We start from the raw sequence: 23314 nt of genomic DNA on the forward strand, positions 1-23314 counted from the left end.
ACGGCTGGGTACAAGTTTCTGCCCCCCCATATGTGCTGTTTGTATCACTTGTTTCGTACCATACGCTGCCTTGTAAGTGAGGTTCCTCTGAGCGCGTCCACACACCGAGCACCTGACACAAAGTACTTACTGATCATCTCCTACGTGACAGCTCTTTGCATACATTCCGTTAAACGCACATCGTGCCCGATGAGGTGGATACTACCGTGTCCTTCGCTCACAGATGAGGAAACCGAGGTGCAAAGAAACAGGTATCCCAGATCGCCCAACCGGTATCAGCGTGAACTGGATTTTGGTTTTTGTCCTTGTCTGAGTTTAGCGGACACGCAATGGTACGTTCGTTCCGGGTGCACAACACAGTGACTCACCTCTCTCACGTGATGCCGTGTTCACCAGGGTAGCTCCGACCGGTCACCATCCAGGCTATGACGGTATCATGACTGTATTCCCTGTGCTGCGCCTTCTATTTCCGCGGCTCGTTCATTCCCTGACTGGAAGCCCGTGCCTCCCACCCCCTCATCCATTCTGGGCCCGCCCCCCTCCACCCTCTCTCCTCTGGCAGCCTCGGCTGTTCTCCCGTGTTCACAGCCCCATTCTGCTTTCTGTTCACTGATTATTTGTTTCTTTTTATTCCACGTACGTGTGATATCCCATGGGGTCTGTCTGTCTCTGTCTTATTCCACTTGGCATAATAACCTTCTAGATCCATCCGTGCTGTCACAAGCAAGACACAGAACCCGAACCAGGCTCCAGGCTCCGAGCCGTCAGCCCGGAGCCCGACGCGGGCTCGAACTCACGGACCACGAGATCGTGACCTGAGCTGAAGTCGGACGCTCACCGACTGAGCCTCCCAGGCGCCCCTCGTCTTTTTTTTTTTTTCATGCTTATTTATTTTTGAGAGAGACAGAGAGAGAGAGAGGACGTGTGTGAGATGGGGAGGGGGACAGAGGATCTGAAGCCGGCTCTGAGCTGGCAGCACAGAGCCCGACGCGGGGCTTGAACCCACAAACCGTGAGATCGTGACCTGAGCTGAAGTCGGACGCTTGAGTGACTGAGCCACCCGGGCGCCCCTGTTCCTCGTCTTTTTAAAAATGTTTATTTATTTACTTTGAGAGAGAGAGAGAATTAAAGTAGTCTGTGTGCTCAGTGCAGAGCCCAACCTGAGGCTCGATCCCGTGGCTGCAACATCGTGACCTGAGCCGAAATCAAGAGTGGGACGCTCAACCGACTGAGCCACCCGGGCGCCCCACCTCATCGTTTTCATTTAGCCACACTGCCAGGGTACGAGGCGACATCTCATGGTGGTTTTGATCTGCATTTCCCTGGTGATCAGAGCCTGAAACTGGGTTTGAAACTCAGGTCTGACGGCAGAGGCTGGCCGCATGCCACCCATCCTGAAGCATCTAGAACGGTGCTATGCAGCTAGCGGAGTGCAAAAAGGCGGAGAGCAAAAGGGATTTGTTAAACACGTGTGTAAATGAGGGTAAAAAGTTTTCTGAACTGCAGGCATGTAATTACTAATTAGATGTTCAGGAAAACCACAAAATTTCTATCATTATTATGGCGGGGACGCTTCTGGGGCTGCACCCAACGACAACAACAAATAATTATTAGGAACCGGAAATTTCAAGGGAATCCTGCACATGTCGGTTATGTAAGGGCTTCGCCAAAGCAGAAATCGGATTTCCACTCTCTTTTCTGGAAATGACCGAACGCGGTGACTCTGTTACAGGACTATCTGTCTCGTTCCTACTGTTCCGTGCTCAGCTTTCTTTAAACATTTAATTATTTTTGCGAAGGTAGTACATGTCTGTGGTTCGAAATCCGAAAGACACAGAAGGGTATTTCGTGGGAGGCCTCCCGTCCACGGCGGCCCCCCCAGATGCCTAGTTTCTTTAGGGCCGGCCGGCGTCACCAGCTCCTGGTGTATCCTTCCCGGGATATTTATGCGTTTACAAGGAAACGTGTGTATGTTTTGCTTTAGGAAAAGAGTCGTCTTTCCTCTCATGTGACTGCTCTCACGTGACTGTCACGCTTGCAGCGCTGCTGATGCCCAGCCTGTGGGGTTTTTCCCACGGCAACCAACTCCGTGACACCAGCCGGGCGTCCTTCGATTTAACCCAATTCTGACCCTGTCCGCCCGAGATCGCGCCAGGTGGCGCAGGTTGAGGGCTTCGGTCCCACGAATCTGCCCCACTTCAGATGCCGGTGGTGAAGGACTAGGTCCCCCGGTTACGCGCAGCTCTCGTCCGACTTGGCTACAGATCAGACGTTCTCACCACCTCTTTCCCTTGGACTTGATGAGTTGCTCAGAAGGCTCGCAGAACTCAGGGAGGCCCTTGCTTCTGTTTGCCAGCTTATTAGGGTCGTGGACGAAGGCCACCATGGGGCGGCCAGATGAAGAGACGCACGGCGCGAGGTCTGGGAGGGTCCCCAGCACGGAAGCCCCTGTCCCCGCGGACTCGGGGGGCGTCACTCTCCCCGGGGGGGACGCGATCACCAGCCCGGAGGCTCCCCAGCCCCGACTGCCGTGGTTTTACGGGGGCTTCCCTGCGTGGGCGTGGCCGGCTATGAACCGTCTCTGGCCCCTCTCCCCTCTCCGGAGGACGGGGGTCCGAGCTTCCAGCCCTTCCGCTGACCAGTCCCGTCCAGGAGCCCAGCCAGAGTCGCCTCAGTGGAACGAAAGAGGCACGCGGTGTTCTGTCACTTGGGGGCTCACGAGGTTTCCGGGGGCCCCGCGCGAGAACAGGGACGAAGACCAGATACAACTCTCTTATCATAAATCACATATCAGTTTCCTTCCCCCCGTTTCGTGCGCAAACGATGGCGTCGGATACCAACAGGCTCGCACCTTGAGTCTTGCTGTTTGTTTCCATCGTTGAACATTAACCCTTGGAGAGCCTTTCGCTTCCGTGCTCTTACGTTCACAGTTCACAGTCGGAAAGACCCCACGCTTCTTAAACAAGCCCCCTGTCGATGGGCGGCTCAAGTTCCCGTCTTTACTGCCGTCAGTGTTGTGAATGCCACCGCGTGTGGGCCTCGTCCCCGGAGCGCCCGGCGGAGCCCCGAATGTTGAACGTGTTCCTCTTTGGTTTGCTCGCTGGGACAGCAGCCTGGGGCAAGCGCTCTGGGTCTGATCAGACACACGTCCCCCGAGCGTCTCCAAAGCTAAACCCGAAAAGGCCGGAAACAAAAGGCGTTTCGTAAGAGTTGATCCAGCAGTTTTGGAGACGAGGGACACGCGGCCAAAGCACCGCCAAGACTCGGCCGTGACTCAGGAGCCCAGGCGTCGGGCGGCAGGACGGCCTGAAGCAGGGCCCCTGCCCGAGGTTGTCGCCGTGCGAAGCAGCCTGCACGACATCTCCCGCGGTGACGGGGGCTCTCCCGGGATCACTCGCACAGCCCACTCTTCTTTAAGGGAACCAGACAGCACACGATGAGGGACGTGATACGGCCACTCAGCTCAGGTTCCAGAAGGCAGATACGGGCTACACGCCTTGCCAGATTCAAGAAAGGTCTCCGTCAAGCCTCGGGGGTTCTACTTGGAGAAGGCCACCTTGGACTACCCTCGGAAATGCCCGGCAGGTCCTCCCGAGCACGCGAGTGACTGCAGGGCTCAGACGACGGGCTCAGGGGTTAGGGTTACAGGCTGTAGCGTTATGTCCTTGAAATCCCAGTTTTTGGCTCAGGTCGGCTCAGCTAATAAGAGGTGGCACTGGGATTCCAGTGACAGTACCATATAAGCTTCCACATCTATTATTTTTCCTTATTTAAAACAGTTAGGGGTGCCTGGGTGGCTAGGCAGGTTGAGCATCCGACTTCAGCTCAGGTCACAATCTTGCAGTTCGTGAGTTCGAGCCCCGCGTCGGGCTCTGTGCTGACAGCTCGGAGCCTGGAGCCCGCTTCGGATTCTGTGTCTCCCTCTCTCTGCCCCTCCCCTGCCCAAATCTCTCTCTCTCTCTCTGAAAAATACATAAATATAAAAAATTAAATAGAACAGTTAGCTGTATAATGAGAAAATCCTACAGATAAGTGGTAGCAAATGACATTCATTTTCTAGACTTGCAAACCCAATATATTCTTCAGCCAAAAACTGACCCTGGGAGAGACCATGTGAGCAGGGGAGGGGGCCAGAGAGAGAGAGAGGGACAGAGGATCTGAAGTGGGCTCTGTGCCGACAGTAGAGAGCCTGAGGCGGGGTTTGAACTCATGAACCGTGAGATCGTGACCTGAGCTGAAGTTGGACGCTTAACGGACTGAGCCACCAGGTGCCCCTGAATAGACCCTTCTTAATGAAAAACGCTTTTAGATGTAGCACTCGGCTTTTGAGGTCACATAGTGCCCTCTTTCTCAGATTAAAAATGAGGAACAGGGGCACATGGCTGGCTTAGTCAGTTAAGCATCCAACTCTTGATTTTGGCTCAGGTCATGAGCTTATGGTTCATGAGGTCAAGCCCCGTGTCAGGCTCTGTGCTGACAGCACGGAGCCTGCTTGGGAGTCTCTCTGTCCCTCTCTCTCTCCCATGCTCACGCTCTCTCTCAAAAATAAAGAAACTTAAAAAATATTTTTTTTAATACATAAAGTTTGTATCCATGGATGGAAACTACTGAAAGGACTTTCCAGCACAGCAGCCCAAAGGAGGACTGTCTTGGAGGTGATGAGCTCCCCGTCCCTGGGCATGATCAAGCACTGGGCAACAATTTGGCACGGATGTTGCAGAGGACATTTCCATGTCCGATTGGACCAGACAACCTTTCAAGTTCCAAGAATCAGATTCTGTTTTTTTTTTTTTTTTAACCTTTATTTTTGAGACAGAGAGAGACAGAGCATGAACGGGGGACGGTCAGAGAGAGAGAGAGAGAGACACAGAATCTGAAACAGGCTCCAGGCTCTGAGCTGTGAGCACAGAGCCCAACGCGGGGCTCGAACTCATGGACCACGAGATCACGATTTGAGCTGAAGTCGGATGCTTAACCGACTGAGCCACCCAGGCGCCCCCAGATTCTCTTAAAAGATATTCCAAAAATCCCAAAGTAGACCCATAGATTTAAAAACTACCAAAATTGCTTTCCAAAGTTCTTTCACGTGAAATGAAATAAAGGGGAGGAGAATTCTGGCCCCACGTATGCTGAGTGCTTAGAACGTTTGAAGGACTAGAACTACATTAAGCCGTACCTAAGCCGTCAGAAATGTACATCGAAACCAAAGGAGCCAGGACATGCACAGGCCCCAAAAAGGTAACCACGAGGAACGACAAAATAACACAACCTGTGTGCTTTCTAAGGTGTTGAAGTATATTTTAGTTTTTGATAATTGGGATTCATAAATGTACCATATTATTTATGGCTACTCTCTATAATACGAGTGATACTAATTTTCCCTTTACGATGGTGATATAAAGCCTCCTTTTAAAATAATTATGCTTGGGGAGCCCGGGGGGGATCAGTCCCTTAAGAATCTGACTTCAGCTCAGGTCATGATCTCATGGTGTTTGAGTTCAAGACCCGCGTTGGGCTCTGTGCTGACAGAGGGGCTCTGCCCCTCCCCTTCTCGCGCTCTCTCTCAACAATAAATACACATTAAAAAAATAAATGAAATAATTATTCTTACATGTAAAAAGGAGTATAGTTGAAGGAAAACCGCAAAATAATTTTATGGGTGGTACATGGAAGGGCCAAAACTTAATAAATTGGTACCAGAATGACTCAAGTTTGGGAAACACGGCTTTATTCCAACCAACGAAAAACTCAAAATCACTTAAAGCTTCAATACACCTTGCCTAAATATTCTAGTTTGTAAGCTTTGGCTGCATGCTTGTTAAGTTAGCAAATTCTAAGCCTTGTGCTGGACGTGTGCTTTATAGGGTCCATCCAGCCCGCAGCCGTGTACCAGGCCCCCCTGAGCAATCAATCGGTGATCAGTCCTTCCAGGCTTCCTCTATCGGGCTCATTCCTTTGCTGGCTTGTGCGTGCAAAATAAGGTGTTTCTTCTGAAAATGTTTTCAAATACTTGCAATTATATTGGAACTCCAGAATAAATAGCTGGAGAGTCAGTCCTTTCTCCTTCTTTTTAAGCACATCGAGAAATGCAGCAGAGTTAGGCCTTTGGAGGGCGGACCTCCAGCGGAGGGGGCCGGCTTCACTTCACCCCTAGCGTCGGTTCTCGGGTGAGGTCTCAGGTTCTTCTAGCCCCCTCCACCCGGCGGGGAGGGCGAGGGTTACCTTTGCACATCGGTGCGGATACAACGGTGACCTACGATCATGATTCACAACTCGTTTCATGTACTTCTGCCCATTCTACCCTCTCTCCAGCACTTCTGGGAAGCCTCCGGGTCTGCAAACTGGGGACGCCCCCATGGTGGGTGGGGCCTCAGGCCCACCAGCTCCCAGGACACCGCCCCCTCCTTTCGCCCGCATGCGTGAGTCCAGCGCACCCGGAGCCACACGACCCCCACCCGTCCCTGCGCTCGCCTTCCGAGCGGGAACCCCACGACACAGACAAAACCCCCAGTTTCTCGCCGGGACACTGACCGCAGGACCCCCAGCTCGCTCCTTAAATAGACGCTTCTCGGGGATATCCCAGCTCCCCAGGATGCCATTGGACAGCAGCTTCTTAATATTCATGACGCTTCGCGGGACTCCCGGTCGCGTCGACGGCTCGCGAGACGTAGGGGGCGGGCTTCACGAGGCAAAGCCTCCTCTGATTGGTTGTTTTTAGAGGGAGGTTGCCTTCGATTGGCTGGTGTCAAGCGGTAAAGTAGTCCGCCTCCTGGCCGGGAGATTTGAATGCCCATTTTCTGGGATTCGGGTTGTGTGGACGAGGACCATTCCACATTTCTCCCCCAGCTGGGTAACTCGTTTATTTTCTGTTAGTGCGCACATATCCCGAGCGCTGTGCTCTCATTCCATAGCCGGGCAAGCTGCCCCCGACCCTCCCGGCTGCCAGTGCCTGCGCCTTCTCCCGCGGCCTCGGGTCCCGGCCCAACCCGCTGGGCCCCAGGGGCGCCGCGGCAGGGCCAGGCCAGGCGCAGGGCTCCCCACCCCAGACTCGGAGCTACGGTCACTGTCCCCTGCCTGGCGCCCCCCGCCGGGCGTGGGAGGTGCGCACCGACGAGCCCCCGGCCCACCTCCCCAGCCGCAGCTAGGCCGCAGGGTCCGCGCCTGCGCAGAGCCTCCCGGCCTCAGCACCCCCGCAGCGAGGCCGCAGGGTCCGCGCCTGCGCAAGTCTCCCGGCCGCAGCCCCGCCCCCTTGGCCTGGGTGACGCGTCCCCGGTTGCCGCGGAGACGCGCCGTTGACCGGTAGGTTTTGCGGAGCCGGGAGCTGCAGGTGGGTGAGGGCGCCGCCCGGGAGCCGCGTGATCGGTGGTTCCCGGAGGTGAGTGCAGGGCGCCCACCCTCCCTCCCCGTCCGGCCTCTTGTCCATCTCCCGGGGGCTGCTTGGATGCACCGAGGTCTTGGGGTGCATTTCGAGCCCGCATCCGGACGGACTCGGGGGGCCGTGGGAGGGTTGGAGGTTCTGGCCCCTGAGGGCCGTGTGCGGACAGGTGTTCTGGGGGGTGCTGCGTGAGGAGCAGGTGTGGGGGTCGGGGCGCTCTGGCCCCCGCAGGCCGCCTTCTCCCTTTTCTTTGTCGTGCAGAGGAGGGTCTGTTTCTTCCACCCGCCCAGCAGGCTCCAGACCCAGCTGTCTGGGTGCAGATGTCACAGGTGTTGGCTTGTCCAGGGAGCGGGGCTGGGTTCCTCTGCTGGCAGAACATACTAAAAGTGAACACTGCCCAGGACCCAGCCATTCTGATGAGTCTTAAAAATGCATGCCCGGGGTCGCCAAAGGACACGTGTGAGAATATTCCTGGCACACTCCAGATAGCCCCACGCTGGAGCCCCAAACACCCAAACACGGTAGAGAAGACAGATACATTCACGGCGTACTGAACAAGCCACTCACACAAACCACATCTAGGTGAGCGATGCGGGTGAATCTTAAACATTAAGGTTAAGCGGGGGCGGTCAGATGTCAAAGGGTACACGCTGTCTGATTGCACCTATAGCACCGTTCAGAAACACCAGAACGTTTCTAAAAACATTTTTTTTTAACATTTATTTATTTTTGAGACAGAGAGAGAGAGAGAGAGAGAGAGCATGAATAGGGGAGGGTCAGAGAAAGAGGGAGACACAGAATCCGAAACAGGCTCCAGGCTCTGAGCTGTCAGCCCAGAGCCTGACGCGGGGCTCGAACCCACGGACCGTGAGATCGTGACCTGAGTGAAGTCGGAGGCTTAACCGACTGAGCCACCCAGGCGCCCCAACACCAGAACGTTTCTAGAGTGGAGTCAGACTACTGGTTGCCCCGTGGGAACGCGGGTGAAGGACAGTGACCCGAAGGGAGCGTGAGGTGCATACAGGTTATGATTGAGGTGCTTTTTGGTATGTATGTCACACTTTCATACAAAGTGACATCAAAAAAAGGACAGATTGCTTTCTACGAAACTAAAGGAGGGTCTGCCTTTGTGGTCAGGACTTTGGGAAGCTGCAATGGCCAGACTTCTGCAACCTCCGCCCAAGTTCCTGCCGGCAGAATGGCACATGGCGAACGAGAACCAGTACCACAGAGCGGAGGCCGAGAGGTCCCGCTCCGAGCGCCTGGTGGCAGAAAGCCAGAGGCTTGTGGAGGAGATCGGAAAGACCACAAGAAAGTCTCAAAGCGACGTGAACAAGAAACTAGGTAAGGCAGGCCACGCGCCGCGCTTTCGCACGTGCCTGGATGCGGCCGGCGAGGCCCAGCCGCGGTGCCGTCTGCATTGGGCGCTCGCGAGTGGCAAGGGAGTACCCTGGAATCGCGGGGGAGACACGCATGCTCTTCAGCTTCCGGCTTTAAGTTCACGGCCCCAAGACAGAGGCCCGGTAACCTAGCCCGCTTTCCAGCTCTCCGGTGTCCATTCCTCTGTGGATTCCAGGCATACTCACTGGGCGCCTAAGAGCATCAGACACGATTTAAAGGGCAGTGCCCTTAAACGAGCAAAACTCACATAAACATGAAATGAGACAAAACCTCCCAGGTGCCAAAGGGGTGACAGCTGGAGGGAAGAGGTGTGGCGGGGCCGCGCCCTCCCGGCGGGCTCTGGGGAGTAGACACAGCCCTCCACCTCCCACCTCTGCTGTCGGTGACGTCCCCTGAGTGTATGTCTGCGTCTTCTGTCTTGTCTTTGTGTGGGGACAGCAGTCCTACTGGCGGGGAATTTGGTTGCACCTGCAAAGACCCCGTATCCAAATCAGGCCACACGCACAGAGTGCTGGCAGTTACATCGACCCACAGGTGCCTCCCGTCGTGTGCTACACGTGTCGCTGCAGGACCTCACTGAATGCACCCCTGCCTCCGTGCATCTTTCACACTCTGTCTGGAGAGACCTTCTCAGGGCTCAAGTCTAGAGGTCAGAGCAAGGGGCTCGTCAGTGCTGGGGCCTTTCCTGACCCCCAGCCTCCCTCCTTTGAGCCTCCACTGTGCTTTTTACGTGGTGAGAGAGAGTACAGACTTACTGAATTGAAACTGTTTTCGCGTCTCCCTCACACACGATGTCTTTCCATTGTGTCTCTTGGACCTCACGCCCGGTAGGGGCCTGGTAATCAGCATATTGGGTTCCTGAGTAAATTCTAGCAACAGGAGTCCAGGAGATAGCGTTCTGAGCGAGGAGGTGGCTCGGACGGAGCCACGAAGGCGGGAGGCGTGCAGCACTCCTGGTGTGCACACAGCGGGGTGGAGGGAGGCTGGCCAAGCCAAGGACAGCCGTGGGTTGGGAAGGCCCAGTTCGGTGGGAAGCCAGTCAGATGTGGGGGCAGAGGCGGCGGTCCGGGGTCATCACAGGGCAGAAAGGGGAGAGCCAGGCCATGCTGTCATGGGCAAGGAGGTCTTCCACTGTGTTGGTGGTTGTGCAAACGTCAGGGAGGCTGAGAGCCGGACGAGCAGGAATTGAACCGGGGACCTGTGGGTAACAGCTCCAGCGGGGCAGCGGCCGACGCAGCGTGAGGGTGGTGGTCAGGTACAAGCAGGCGTCGGGGGACATCAGGGCACGTGGTGGACACACGCGTTTGCCTTCCCTCCCTTTTAAAATTTCAACAAAGTCGGGGCGCCTGGGGGGCTCAGTCGGTGGAACATCTCACTTCGGCTCAGGTTATGATCTCACAGCGCGTGAGTTCTCCTGTCGGGCTCTGGGCTCACAGCTCGGATCCTGGAACCTACTTCGGATTCTGTGTCTGCCTCTCTTTCTGCCCCTCCCCTGCTTGCACTGTCTGTCTCTCTCAAAAATAACTAAACGTTAAAAGAATAAAACTCCAACAACGTCATGTATGGCATTGATGAAGAGTGTGAGAGCTGGTGGGGCAAGGGAGTGAAGTGGAAACGTTGTGGAGAGAAGATTCTGGGGACAGAAAGCAGAAGGTCCAGGCAACAGGCGTAGGGACTGCAGGAAGCCCGTGCAGGTGGGGACAGGAAGATGCTGGCTGGGGCCTGTAGCAGATTCATGCTGTGGACACTGTGATGCTCCTAAGCGTCAGTTACCTCCGGCTCTGGACGTCCAGGGCAGAACTGGAGACGAGACTGGTTGGAAGAGTTTACAAAGAGCCCCTTCCCCACTGTGGCTCTGTCTCCCCCAGTGGAGAGTCACAGGCCTCAGTCCGTGCGAACACCAGCAGGCCCACAGGGGGCATCTGAGGACGATAGGGCCCGGGACCATCCGAGGAGAGAACCAGGTACGGGGGCGGACAAGCCCTGTGCCTGCAGAGAGAGGTTCCAGCCAGGATTTCAGTCTCAGACGTAGTCAGCTGAGGGTCAGCCAACACGACATCTGTCTAACACGACAAGACACTCAGACAGACAGACGGATGGTCAGACGCACACAGGGCCAGAGAAGAAATTATATCATAAAGTCTTCAGGAAATTTGGAGAAGACACTGTGTCCATAGACCAAGGAGAGTCTCAAAAAAGAACATTCGGGGCACGAGAAAGTGTTCTTGGGAACTAAAAATATCAGAGCAGGACATTTTTAAAAATTAAAAGAAGGATTGAAAGAGAAAGTGGAAGAATCTCCAGGATGTAGGGCAAAAACAAGACAGTTGGATAACAGGAGAGGAGGGGTAAGAACTTGGGGACCCTGCGGGGAGGCTCTGTCTCTGACAGGGATTCAGAAGGAGCACGGAGAAGACGCAGGAGAGGAAAGCACCTGCGGGGGGCCCTAGGAAGTTCCCCAGAACCGGAGGGTCTGTTTCCAGTGTCGGGCATACTCGAGTAAGGCCAACACTAGGGGAATAGGGAAGAGACCCCGGGAAAGCTTTCGGGCCGCACGCAGAGAATCAGGAATCCGGAGGGCTTCAGACTTCTCCGCAGGAGCTCCAGACCCTGGAGGGAAGTGAAGAGACGTCATCAAAATTCTAACGAAAATCACAGCCTGTAGTCTACATGTAGCCAAAGTCAAACGATGAAGGTAGAACGAAGGCTTTCGAAAATTTCCGGTCATGTGCCCCCGTGTCTCAGGAGGGCTTGCTTCACCTGTGGAGGGGCGTGAACAGGAGGAGGAGACAGATGGGACAGGGCTGCGGCAGGTGCACAGGGTGGGGGTTCTGGAGGAGACAGCTGGGGGGGTTGCTGTGGCAAGAGCACAGGGTGGGGGGTTCTGGAACAGACAGCTGGGGAGGGGGCTGTGGCAGGTGCACAGGGTCGGGGGTTCTGGAGGAGACAGGCATCGCCGGCGAGCCGGCAGGCAGAGAAAGCACTCCGGGCAGAGGTCCTGGGGAGTAAGCAAAGCCGTTGGCTAATTGATGGGTTTGAATATACCTGTGGGTCATAATTCTGTCAGAAAGTTGAAGGAAAAGTTAGTAATGAGTATCTGGAAAGTGAAACAGAAACACAACTACCAGCCCCTCCGAAAACAAAAACGTGTAAGAGAAGAAACTGATATTAGCACGCTGCCCGGCTCAGGTGTAAGTAGCATTCACATATTTGCAGTATCATAAACAAGTGTGAAATTATCGTTTAACCAGAAGCCAATGCGGCCGTATCGGGAAGACAGAAGGTCAGGGACGTGTTGTGTGAGCGCAGATCCTGGTCTTTTCCACCACAGGAAACTGACCGACGTCGTTGAAAGTGATCCTGAACAAGCAGCCGTGTGAGCAAATGCAGGAGGAAATTCTAAAAGCATTTAGAAGGCAGTTGCTTCCAGAAAGCGGGATTGGGTGGGGAAGGGTCTGCAAAACTTGGTCTGTTTGACTTTTCAAACACCGTAGGTTTCCAGCTTTGATCAGATTAAACGTTATGAAAAACACAGGTATTGAAGAATTAGAGCGACCCGCGTGGATGGTGTTTGCACGAACTCCACGTTGGTTTTGTAAGAAGAGATCCCTTCCCTCCCTCCTGCCGCCCCACCCCGCCCTCCCCCAGTCGGCACCTAACAAGGACCCGAAGGTGCCCCAAGCAGCAGAGAACGTGTCCCGGCTGGTTTAGGTCTCTAATCCCAGAGCCGGTGGCCCCAGGAGCGGGCTGGCCCCCGTGTGACTCCGTGTCCTCTCTGTGTGCCCAGAACAGAGGCTCGAGGAGGTTAGGTTCTGGAAGAAGGAGCTGGATGACAAGCTGGAGGAGCTGGTGTGCACCACCGAAGACCTGCTCACCTACCGGACCAGACTGGAGAACGCGCTGGAGAGCCTGAAGGAGCCCCTGCACATCACCCAGATGTGCCTGGAGTACAGGTGGGCGGGGGGTGGGGGGGCTCCCCGAGGGACCTCTGCTGGGAGTCACCGGGTGCTGGGTGGCGGGTCGCCAGGGGCAAACGAGGACATGTTCTCTCGGCCTCCCGTGGTGGCGGGCAGCTGGCGGGCAGCGGAAGGAGCTCTTGTCTGCCTTAAGTGGAAGTTAGGGCTGGGTTTGTGCACGGCAAAACGGTGCTGAATTTAAATTTAAATAGGGTGGTTTCTGTCTGTCTCACACTTAGGGGGTCTGCAGACGGCGCAGGGCTGGCACGGTGCGTGCCGTGCTAGGCTCCGGGCGTCTGCCGTCCCATGCTCTGCCGCATGCATTCATCCCCCCAGGTTACCTCGTGTCACCAGACGGCAGCCGGCGCTCCAGCCATTTCGTCTGTGTTCCCGCAAGGAGGAATAATTAGGGCTTGGTATTTGCCATTTCCACCTGCATCCCACTGACCAGAGCTTAGTCACATGGCCACGCCAGCGGTCTAGCGTGGACGTGCAGGGCAGGCCCAGCTCCTCCAGGACGGGTTTGCTCCCGTGCACCAAGCCACACGGGAGCATTTTGTCACCCAGAGGGCCCTGTGCAGACATACCTCTTACTGTCCCTTTGCTCCTACCAGTCCTGGGAGTGGGTGGTGCTGTCCGCTCTGGGGAGACACTGTTCCAGTTTTCACGGGGCCCCCCTGGGCTCACAGTCCTCTCCCTCCAACCCGATGCCTCCAAGATCAAGTGGCAGCTCCTTGGCCAGAGCCCCCAGGGTCCTAGCGACCGAGCCCAGGGACCTCTCCGGACCCTCGCCTCACGCCCAGCAGTGGGGTGGGCTCAGTCGGGTGTGCAGAGTTTGAGACCTCGCGGCTGGAAGAGGTGGGGCCTTCCCGCCACGCATGGCCATGCGGGGTGGACTGAGAGATCGGCAGGGACGGGTCCTTCTGGGGGGAAAAATGGGTGACACTGGGTGAAATACTTGCTCTGAAGCGCCGTTTCCTCGAGTTTGCTGGAAAGGGCACGTCACAAATCCCCTTGAAAAGGTGGGCACGACACCTGTGGTGTCACGGACGCCCAGCGTGGGAATAGCGAGCTTGCGTCGTGGTTACTATCGAAGGGCATCTTTCTGGATTCAAATCCTGGCAACAGTCAGGACCGGGTCCTGTTTCCAGGAAGGAAACAGGCGTGTTTGGAATTCTAAGTCAAAAGACGACGTTTCTGACGAACGAGTAAAAAGGAAAAGGCTTCTGAATGAAGGCCAACTTGAGGGGACGAGTGTATCCGTCGTGAGCAGTGAGCAGTCGGTCGTCTTGCTTCCTTGTGGTTTGGATATCTTGAAGTCTCGCAGATACGGACCCGTGCACGTCCCGACCACGCCATCCAGACGGGTCTGGTCGTACTCGAACTTGTTGTCCGGACAGACGGCGTGTCCGGCGTCCCCGACCCGTTGGATGAGCAGTCCCTTCCTCCCGTCCAGGGAGAAGCGGGTCGGCGTCGACCTGGTGCACGACAAGGTGGAGGAGGAGCTGGTGAAGGAGGCCGAGATCACCCGCGGGGTGACGGCCTTGCTGACCCGTACCTTGGAGGAGGTGTCGGAGCAGATCAGGTGCGTCCGTGCGGCCCGCCCGCCCGCGTCCCCCGGGGCGTGCCCAGGAAACAGGCCCCAGGCGGCCCGGGAACACGCAGAATCAGGCCTACGTGACAGCTGCCCCCTGGCCATGGCTGGGGACGGGGGGGGGGGGGGGGGGGGCGGGGATTCATCCCGAAGGACACGGAGCCGTTTCCCGCCAGCGCTCAGCCCTCACGTTCCGCACTCTTCCGCGCTGACGTCAGGAGCTGTCCCGGTGGGACGGAGGGTCTGGAAGGCCAGGGTGGGTGACCCGGTGGTGAGCGTGGTGCCGGGGGCGGGCGGGAGGGGAGCAGGCACCGTGTCCTGCACCAGGCTCGCGGTGGCTGGTGTCCCAGGGTCTCCGGGGGCCCGCGGGGGCCGCCTGGGCGTCGCAGAGGGAACCCCGCTTCCTTCTTTCTGCAGGCTGAACCGCTCGGCCAAGTACAACCTGGAGAAGGACCTGAAGGACAAGTTTGTGGCCCTGACCATCGACGACGTTTGCTTCTCCCTCAACAACAACTCCCCGAACATCCGATGCTCGGAGAATGCCGTGAAGGTGGAGCCCCAGTGAGTGGCCCTGGACGGAGGGCGGCCCGGGTGACGTCCTGACGCGGCCCGGGGCGGGGGTGGGGGCGCCTCAGGGGCGTCTGATACAAAATCTCTAAGCAGTGAGAACTCGTCCTGTTTTAAATGTACGGGCGGCACGTCAATCACCCCCTTTCCGGCCCACACCCGCGGACACAGCCCGAGTCGGGTGCGCGTTTGCGGCGCCCGGCACCAGAGTGACAGAAGTGGCCACGGAGGGACCGCTGCTGGCTCTTTCTGGAGAGGGGGGCTTCCTCGTGCTCCCGACCTGGGGAGGGGGGGCAGGCCGAGCTTCCGCGGATCCGCGGGGCCCCGTCGCCCGTGCGCACCCCCTTCCGCAGCCCGACGCGCCGCGAGTGAGCGCGTGGCTTCCGTTTCAGCTCCGTGAGCCCGGAGGACTGGCTGGAGTTCTCCAACGCCAACGTGGAGAAGGCCGCCAAGCAGAGGAGCAGCTCCCTGGCGCTGAAGGCCCTGGTGGACCGGATCCTGTCCCAGACGGCCGGCGACCTGCGCAGGCAGTGTGATGCGGTGGACGCGGCGTTCAGGGACGGGCTGCAGGAGACCAAGGGCGCCAGGGACAAGCTGGCCGCTCACCTGGCCAAGGTGAGCCCCTCGGTGGGGGAAGCGGGAGGCTCGCCGGGGGTGGGGAGGGGCAGGCGGCGGGACCAGCCCGGCCCCTGGCCTGTGCTCGTGGTCTGTAAGGAGGAAGGCTGTTGGGCCCCCCGGCTCGGCCGCAGGGCTCGGCTTCTGGGGTCGGAGGGGACTTGGCCCCGTTCGGGGCCTCTGCGTCGTCTCTACGAAGAGCAGGCCGTCTGCCCACCCCGGACCTCGGCTCCGCGCGCGTGCGAGGTGGCCACGTCCTTCGTGACTCCGAAATTCCACGAGTTCGTCGGATGCCGCCGATTCCCCAATCCCCGCCGGAGTTTCAGGATTCGGGCGCCGCGTGCCTCTCGGTCACCCGCTGCTGGGCTGCTGACCTGGCGTTCGGGACAAATTAGAACTACGGGGCCCTGACTTTCAGCATTTGCCGGTTTCTGGGTGTAAGTACTTGAGGCCACCTACGTGGCGGCGGGCCGGCAGAGTTGCACTCGGACCTTGAACCCAGGCCTTGGCCGTCAGACAGCTCGGCTGCGTGAGGAGCCACACGGGCAGAAAGCGGGGTTCAGTCGGCACCGCGGGGTTCAGCCAGCACCACGGGGTTCAGTCGGCACCGTGGGGTTCAGTAAGTACCTGGTGGGATTCAGTCAGCACCTGGCAGGATTGAGTCGGCACCGCAGGGTTCAGTCAGCACCTGGTGGGATTCAGTCAGCACCTGGCGGGGCTCAGTAAGGACCTGGCGGGATTCAGTCAGCACCTCGGGGTTCAGTCAGCACCGCGGGGTTCAGTCAGCACCTCGGGGTTCAGTCAGCACCGCAGGATTCATTCAGTAACACGGTATTCACTCAGCACTTGGCGGGGTTCGGTCAGCGCCTGTCGGGTTTCAGTCAGCACCGCGGGAGCGAGAAGTGCCTGGTGGGTGAGCGTGCGGACCCTGGACGGATGGAGCCCGTGTGGCGCTGGGGGGCCCCCTTAACGTTTGTGCACTTTTATGGCGGACCCCCAGGTGCAGCAGCAGGGAGACACAGCTGACGAGGCCCACGGGCCCTAGAGGCGGACGCACGCTCAGGGTCGGGAGGAGACGCGGGTGGCCGAGGCCCACGGCGGGCGTGAGGGGCCCGGGCTTCCTGGGGTTTCCTGGGCAGACGCGGCAGGGCCGACAGAGCAGCTCGGGACCGGCCCGAGTGATGTGAGAGGTTCTTTGGGCCTCGGGGGTGTCCCTGGCACCTGGCCCTGGGAGGCTGAGGCGGAGAGATACGGCCCCCGGGCTCGGGGCGCACAGAGCGGGCCGAGCCCCAGACCATCAGTCTGCCGGCAGCGGGCGCAGGCCGGCCCCTTGGCCGTCGCCAGGCCCTCCCCACCGGGAAGGGTTTGTGTTTTGATGGCAGAGCATCAGAACATACAGAAAATTGACAGCGCGCGCAATCCGCCTGAGCCCCGTTGCTCATCTTCCTCGCTGATAAAGTCGGGAGCTGTCTGGGTGGGTCAGGGTTACGCCAGACAGCCCCGGCCAGACCCCCAGGACGTGCCGCTCACGAGTTACACGCGTTCACGTACGCACGTGTATGTGGCTCATACGACGTATCCCCGGTACAAATTGGCGGCCGCCGCTGAGAGTGGTATTAACGGCCAGGGAGCAGGAGGAGGCTTGGTGGGGGCCCCGGAAGGAAGGCGGGTCTGAGGCAGGAAGGAGGCGGAGGGTAGCCTGGGGCAGGAGGGGTCGTGGCCCCCGGAGCTGAGGACCCGGGGGTGCTGAGTCCACAAGGGATCCAGCCGTCTGGACAGGCTGGGGAGTCCGGTTCAGTGAGACCCGGCAGACCCCGCAGGGCGGCCTGGGGGGCAGCAGGTGGGGGTGGGGCCTCAGCCGCAGGACTGCCGCCAGTACACGCGACAATGAGAGGGGCAGCGTCGTGGTCCCTGTCTCTAAGGTGAGGACGCTGAGGCCAGAAAGGTTGACAGCTTTGTTACGGCCCCGGGGCTCACGGGCTCACGGGCGACAGCGCCGGGCGCGGAGCCCGGGCCGGGTGGCTCCCGTCACCGCCTCCCGTCACGGCGACCGCAAAGGCTGTGTCTCTGCTGACCCCACGCGTGGGAGGGATGGGCGGGCACGTGGGGGGTGGGACGCAGGCCACGTGTCACAGGAGGCGACCCACACACACCCTGCAATCATTCCGATGTTCACAAGAGCACGGGGACTGTCCCCTCTCCTATGGGCGGATCGGAGACAAGGCTGCTGTGGGGGTTGGTGACCTCGCCCTGGGAGTGGCGGGTCAGGGATCCCCCAGGTCGGGGAGCGGAGGGGTCGGAGAACGTGGGGCCAGGGAGCCATGGGGTCCGGGAGCTCGGCGTCTGGGAGCCTGTGCCCCGAATGGGTGACTGAGGCTGCCGGCACCGTCTGGCTCTGAGACGAAAAGCCTCAGGCCCAGCCGGGCAGCTCACGGGGAACAAGACGGACCGTCCGAGTCACGCGCCTCGTTCCTCGAGTGACCATCGGTGGGCTTCTGACGCGCTTAGCGCTTCAACCCTTCTTGCAGAAGGACCGAGGGTCACCAGCAAATTCGCATCCTCGGGCCGCCCTTCCTCAGCTGCCGCCATCGAACGCGGCCTGATTAACTCGCCCTCGGTGAGCGGCTTTCCCGCGTGGCTGACGGAAGGGCCGCTCGAGCCTCACTCGGACCCTCAGTTTCATTTTTGTGAAGAAATCCCGCTCCTGGGGGCGGGGAATGTTGCGCCGTGTGGCGCAGACATCGGGCCCTGCTGTGCAGTCTCCTTGATTAACAACCCCCCCCCCTTGATGTGCCTTAAACGTGCAAAATGCAAAGGCTGCTTTCCTTGTACCGTAACGAGCGTGCGCTGGTGTACCAAGTAAGGTGGCAGTGCGTGGCCACAGAAGTCGCGCCGTCGGGTCACGACCGTGGCTTTGGGGTTTGTGATGTTTGGGGCAGCGCAAAGTGATGACAGCCCGGCCCGTGCCGTCTGTCAACCCGCCACCATAGTCCAGAAGGAGCCACTGTAATGAATGCGCGTGGCTGTGTTCCAGTAAAACCTCGTTTATGGGCACCGAAATTTGAATTTTATATAATTTTCACATGACGTGAAATCTCATTCTTCTTTTATTTTTTTCAACCACTTAGATACGTGAACACCTGTCTTTAACTTTTTTTTTTATAGTATACTTATTTTCGAGACAGGGAGAGAGGGTGTGTGCATATGAGCATGGGTGAGTGAGGGAGAGACAGAATCCGAAGCAGCCTCCATGCTGCCAGTGCAGAGCCCGACGCCAGGGCGTGACCCCGTGAACCGTGAGATCGGGACCTGAGCCGAAAGCAAGAGTTGGACGCTTCACCGGCCGAGCCACCCAGGCGCCCTGTGAAAACCTTCCTTTAAAGAGAAAAGATGGGCCACAGACTCGGAGAAAAGACGTGCAAAACACACGTCCGATAAGGGACCAGTACCCAAAATAGGCAAAGAGCTCTTAAAACTCACCAAGAAGGAGACAAACAGACCAACTGAAACACGGGCAAAAGACGTGAACGGACACGTCACAGGAGGAGACACGGGTGGCTGAGCGCGAGGAAAGAGGCACCACGCGGTCGGCCACCAGGGAGGCGCCGGTGAAGGCAGCGGGACGCCGTGCGCACCTGCAGAAAATCCAGCAGGTGGACGGCGCTAAACGCTGGCGAGGGGGCGGAGCAACGGGCTGTCAGTCCGTCCTGGTGGGAGCGGGGAGGGCAGCTCGGCAGCCTCTTAGGAAACCGAGCGCGCGCATAAATCCCAGCGGTCTCGCTGCGGGGCGTTTGCCCAGATGTGTTGAGAATTTATGTCCACACGAAACCCTGCATCCGAACGTTCGTAGGACTTTACTCACGATCGTCGAAACTTGGAAGCAACCAAGGTGTCCTTCGATAGATGAACGGACGGAGAGGCCGTGGTCCATCCACACGACGGAATGTTACCCAGAGAAAGAGAAACGAGCTGTGAAGCCACAGAGAGATGTGGAGGAACCTCAGCGATCGCTAAATGAGAGGCGTCCATCTGAAATCCGAGCCGAGCTAGTCACTGTCGGATCCCACCCACGTGATGTTCTGGAGAGGGCGTGGCTATAGGGACGGGCGTGGCCGGGGTCTCCGTGAGGGGGAGGGGTAAACAGGAGGTGCATGGGGGGGGCGGTTTAGGGCAGTGAAGTTATCCCGTGTGACCTGTGTCAGCACACGTGTCCAGATCTACAGGATGTGCACAGTGAGCCCTAACGTCACTGTCGACTAGTTACTAACGTGTCAGCACGGTTCACCGATTGTGGCAAACGCACGACACCGATGCCAGACGCTGATGATGGAGAAATCCGCCCTCCAGGGAGAGGGGGTACATGGGAACTCTGGACATGCCGCTTGTTTGCTGAAACCCTAAAACTGCCCTTGAAAAGAGTCTGCTAATTAAAAAGACAATTTTTTTTTTTTAATTTTGTGTACAAACAAAAACAGGCATCAGACTGGGTTTGGCCATACTGCTGAGTCCTGACCTAACCCATGGTGACTAATTTTGTTTTCAAGAATCTGTGTGTATTTTGGGTATTTTAAGCATTTGTGAAATTTAAGAGAATGTAGCCTGTTTTTAAAGGATTATAACTTGAGCCGAACTCGGATGCTTAACCGACTGAGCCACCCAGGTGCCCCAAGAGGTCTTATGTTTTAAAAACACGTACTCGGGGCGCCTAGGTGGCGCAGTCGGTTAAGCGTCCGACTTCAGCCAGGTCACGATCTCGCGGTCCGTGAGTTCGAGCCCCGCGTCGGGCTCTGGGCTGATGGCTCAGAGCCTGGAGCCTGTTTCCGACTCTGTGTCTCCCTCTCTCTCTGCCCCTCCCCCGTTCATGCTCTGTCTCTCTCTGTCCCAAAAATAAATAAATGTTGAAAAAAAAAAATTTTAAAAACACGTACTCAACTTTTTAAGACTAATGTGATATAATATCTGGGATTTGCTTTAAAATGGTTGAGTGGATGGGCGGGGCTGGGATGGAAAAGAGCTGACCATATGGTGATTGCTGCTTAAATTGATGAGGGGCCCACCGGGGTCACTATCCTCTCTACTTCTGTGTTCTTCTGGAAATTTCCATGATGCAAAGTTTAAAAACAAAAAAGCTTAAGGAAGAAATACAATTTCAAACTAGTTAAGTATTCATCTAAAACCCCAAGTCACTTCTAAGTGATCTTTTCTGCGCACAAGCCCCCATCAAAGAGACCCCGAGGCAGCTCGTCCACTCTCTCCAGGCTTCTAGGGTGGACCCCGGGCCGGCGGGCAGACCGACAGGGAAACGGGCAGCTTTCTGCTCCCGGCACAGGGCACCCGGCCGAGGTCGGCGGGCAGCCTGCGGCCCACGCTCAGGGCGTTCTCCGGGGAACCCACGTGCCCGGGGAAGGACGTGAGGCGACAGTGGCCTCGTTCATCCCACCGGCGAGGTTCTGAGGGTCGGTGAGCCTCCTCGCCGGCCAGCTGTGCCCTCGGCAGGGAGGAGAGGTCAGGCGCGTCCCGGGGCCCTGCGGGGGCGCAAGTCTGAGGTCCCGCCTTGCTCACCTACGTGATCACAGCAGACGTGAGAGTGTGTGCGGCCGAGTGCTGAACGGCACAGCCCGCCCTCACTGTCTCTGATCTGTTTGCAAGGTCATGGAAGAGATTGCTTGCCAGGAGAAAAATGTCACGGTTCTCGAAAAGGCCATCGCTGACCAGGAAGGACCCGCCAAGGTGGCTCACACGCGCCTGGAGATCAGAACGCACCGGCCTAACGTGGAGCTGTGTCGCGATGCCGCGCAGTGTCGGCTGGTCAGGGAGGTCCAAGAGATCGCCCACAGCGTCGCCAGGTAGGGGGCGGCCGGCACTCGGGGTGCACAGGACTGTGCACGTGGACTGTGAACAGGGCTGGGCAGAGCCACGTGGGCATGAGTGCATTTGCACCGGTGAAGTTCGAGGGCTCCCTTTCTAGAGGGCGGCCACTTGCTGTCACGCAGAAAATGGGTCCCAAGGTTTAAATTTTTCTGGAGCCCAAATCCAGACGTTTAGGTAAAGATCCACAGTTGTTTTTTTAATTTTTTAAAGATATTTTATTTATTTTTGATAGAGACAGAGCACAAGTGGGGGAGGGGCAAAGAGAGAGGGAGACACAGAATCCGAAGCAGGCTCCAGGCTCTGAGCTGTCAACACAGAGCCCGACGTGGGGCTCGAACCCACGAACTGCGAGATCATGACCTGAGCCGAAGTCGGACGCTCAACCGACTGAGCTACCTAGGGCCCCCCCAAAATCCACAGTTTTAAGCGTTGGCAGTTGGGGGGGTTTCTGCCTTGGGAATCTGGCCCCCTTTGAAGTCTCTGTGGGGAGGAAACTATCAATCTGGCTTCTGTCCTGAACACACGAACACATCCCCCCCCCCCCCCCGCACCTGGCCCCGGGAAAAGCGCCCCAGGTTCTCCCTCTTCTCCTAGACTCAAGGAGACCTTGGCCCGGGCTCAGGCGGAGCTGAAGGGCCTGAACTGCAGGCAGCTGGCCCTGCAGGAGGAGGTCCAGGTGAAGGAAAACACCATCTACATCGACGAGGTGCTGTGCACCCACATGAGGAAGTCCATCCCCCCGAGGGACGGGGGCGACCAGGGCGAGTGGGCAGGGGGCCCCCGCCCCGACGCCGTCCGCTGATTGTGCCCACGGTTCAGATGCTGATTAAAGCACTTCACGATCGATCGGTGGCACAGAGCTCTCGCTTCAGGGAGGCGGGACTGCGGTCAGAGACACAAGCTCTGGGCGGGGCCTCGGGGCCGAGGTTTGGGGGGCGGCTCCGGGCCGCTGGTTGGGCAGTGGTGGCTCCCCAGCTGCACCCCGTGTGCCCGGGTCCAATCGTCCATCACGGGACTCGGGGCCTGGGGCGGAGGGGTCCCAGACGTTTAGTTCTGATTCCGCCCAGTGTGGTCCTGGATCCCCTACGCAGACTCGGGAGAGGGACGGACCTCTCTGGTGCCACCATCCCCGCTCCCTATGAAACCACACCGGGGCTGCTGACTCAGACCCACTATTCAAGCCTCCCAGAGAGCAGATGAGAGCAGAGGCCCTGGATCTATCCGCACCTGCAGGCGTCTCTCTGGGCCCCTTTCTGCTGGGAGACCCAAGAGGACGGAGGGCCTCAGCTCCTAGAAAGTCGGCTGAGTACTGGGGCTTGAGGAGCCCGGCTGCTGCCGCGTGGGGTCGTGCGGTTCGGGGGCAGGGGAGGGGTGGGGAGGACGCCTCTGGTTCACCAGCCGGAGGGGTCGTTAGTGGGCGCGTCTGTTGCAGAGCCGGCCGTCAGGCAGGGCAGGCTGTGGTCTCAGGTCGCCAGCCAGGGAGATAGAGGGCGCCTTCTTCAGCCCCCGGGCTCGGGGAGGGGTTCCCGGCCTCCTTCCTCCCCTGGATGCAGACGGAGGGTGTGAGTTTAGTGACGGTCTCCAGACCAACGGATAATCATTTTTTCAGACTCAAGTAACAGTAAGGAGAAAGGAAAAACGTTCCCCGTTTTCTGCCGCAGATTCAAGCCTGTGTCTGGACCAGTAGGCAGCTCTGGAGACGCAGGGGGGCCGAGGCCCCGCACTGCCCGCCTCGGGGGGGGGGGGGAACCGCGCGGCCGCGTGAGCCGCGGTGACAGCCCCCCTGCCCTCACACCCGCGTCGCTTCTGCACAGCTGTGCTCACGGCTCAGGCGCGGTGAGGTATGACCTCTCTTCCCTCGTGGTGGCTGCGGGGACTGGCCACCCGCCCTCATTCTGACGTCAAAGGGCCACCTCGCAAGTGCGGGGCTCACGT

General features: G+C 58.2%; 1 protein-coding gene across 2 annotated transcripts; it reads left to right on the forward strand.

The window, feature by feature from the left end:
* Window positions 1-7302: 7302 nt before the first annotated feature.
* Window positions 7303-22225, forward strand: TEKT1 (tektin 1). Of its 2 annotated transcripts, none has more exons than XM_030296772.1 (8): window positions 7303-7327; window positions 8513-8719; window positions 12564-12729; window positions 14189-14317; window positions 14744-14887; window positions 15286-15508; window positions 21158-21354; window positions 21974-22225. In XM_030296772.1, exons 2-8 carry the CDS (start codon window positions 8530-8532, stop codon window positions 22179-22181), a joined length of 1257 nt encoding a protein of 418 aa, XP_030152632.1. In that variant the 5' UTR covers window positions 7303-7327; window positions 8513-8529; the 3' UTR covers window positions 22182-22225. The 2 variants fall into 2 exon arrangements, with proteins under 2 accessions (XP_030152632.1, XP_030152631.1); XM_030296771.1 differs by having other exon boundaries at window positions 7314-7375.
* Window positions 22226-23314: the final 1089 nt, after the last annotated feature.

This window comes from Lynx canadensis, chromosome E1, assembly GCF_007474595.2.
Source record: "Lynx canadensis isolate LIC74 chromosome E1, mLynCan4.pri.v2, whole genome shotgun sequence".
Lineage (NCBI taxonomy): Eukaryota > Metazoa > Chordata > Mammalia > Carnivora > Felidae > Lynx > Lynx canadensis.

Excerpts from the sequence above, each read along its gene's own strand:
- TEKT1 (XM_030296772.1), top strand. The coding sequence starts at position 8,530 with ATGGCCAGACTTCTGCAACCTCCGCCCAAGTTCCTGCCGGCAGAATGG. Across the intron at positions 8,720-12,563 it reads CGACGTGAACAAGAAACTAG|AACAGAGGCTCGAGGAGGTT; the intron begins GTAAGGCAGGCC and ends CTGTGTGCCCAG. Across the intron at positions 21,355-21,973 it reads ATCGCCCACAGCGTCGCCAG|ACTCAAGGAGACCTTGGCCC; the intron begins GTAGGGGGCGGC and ends CTCTTCTCCTAG.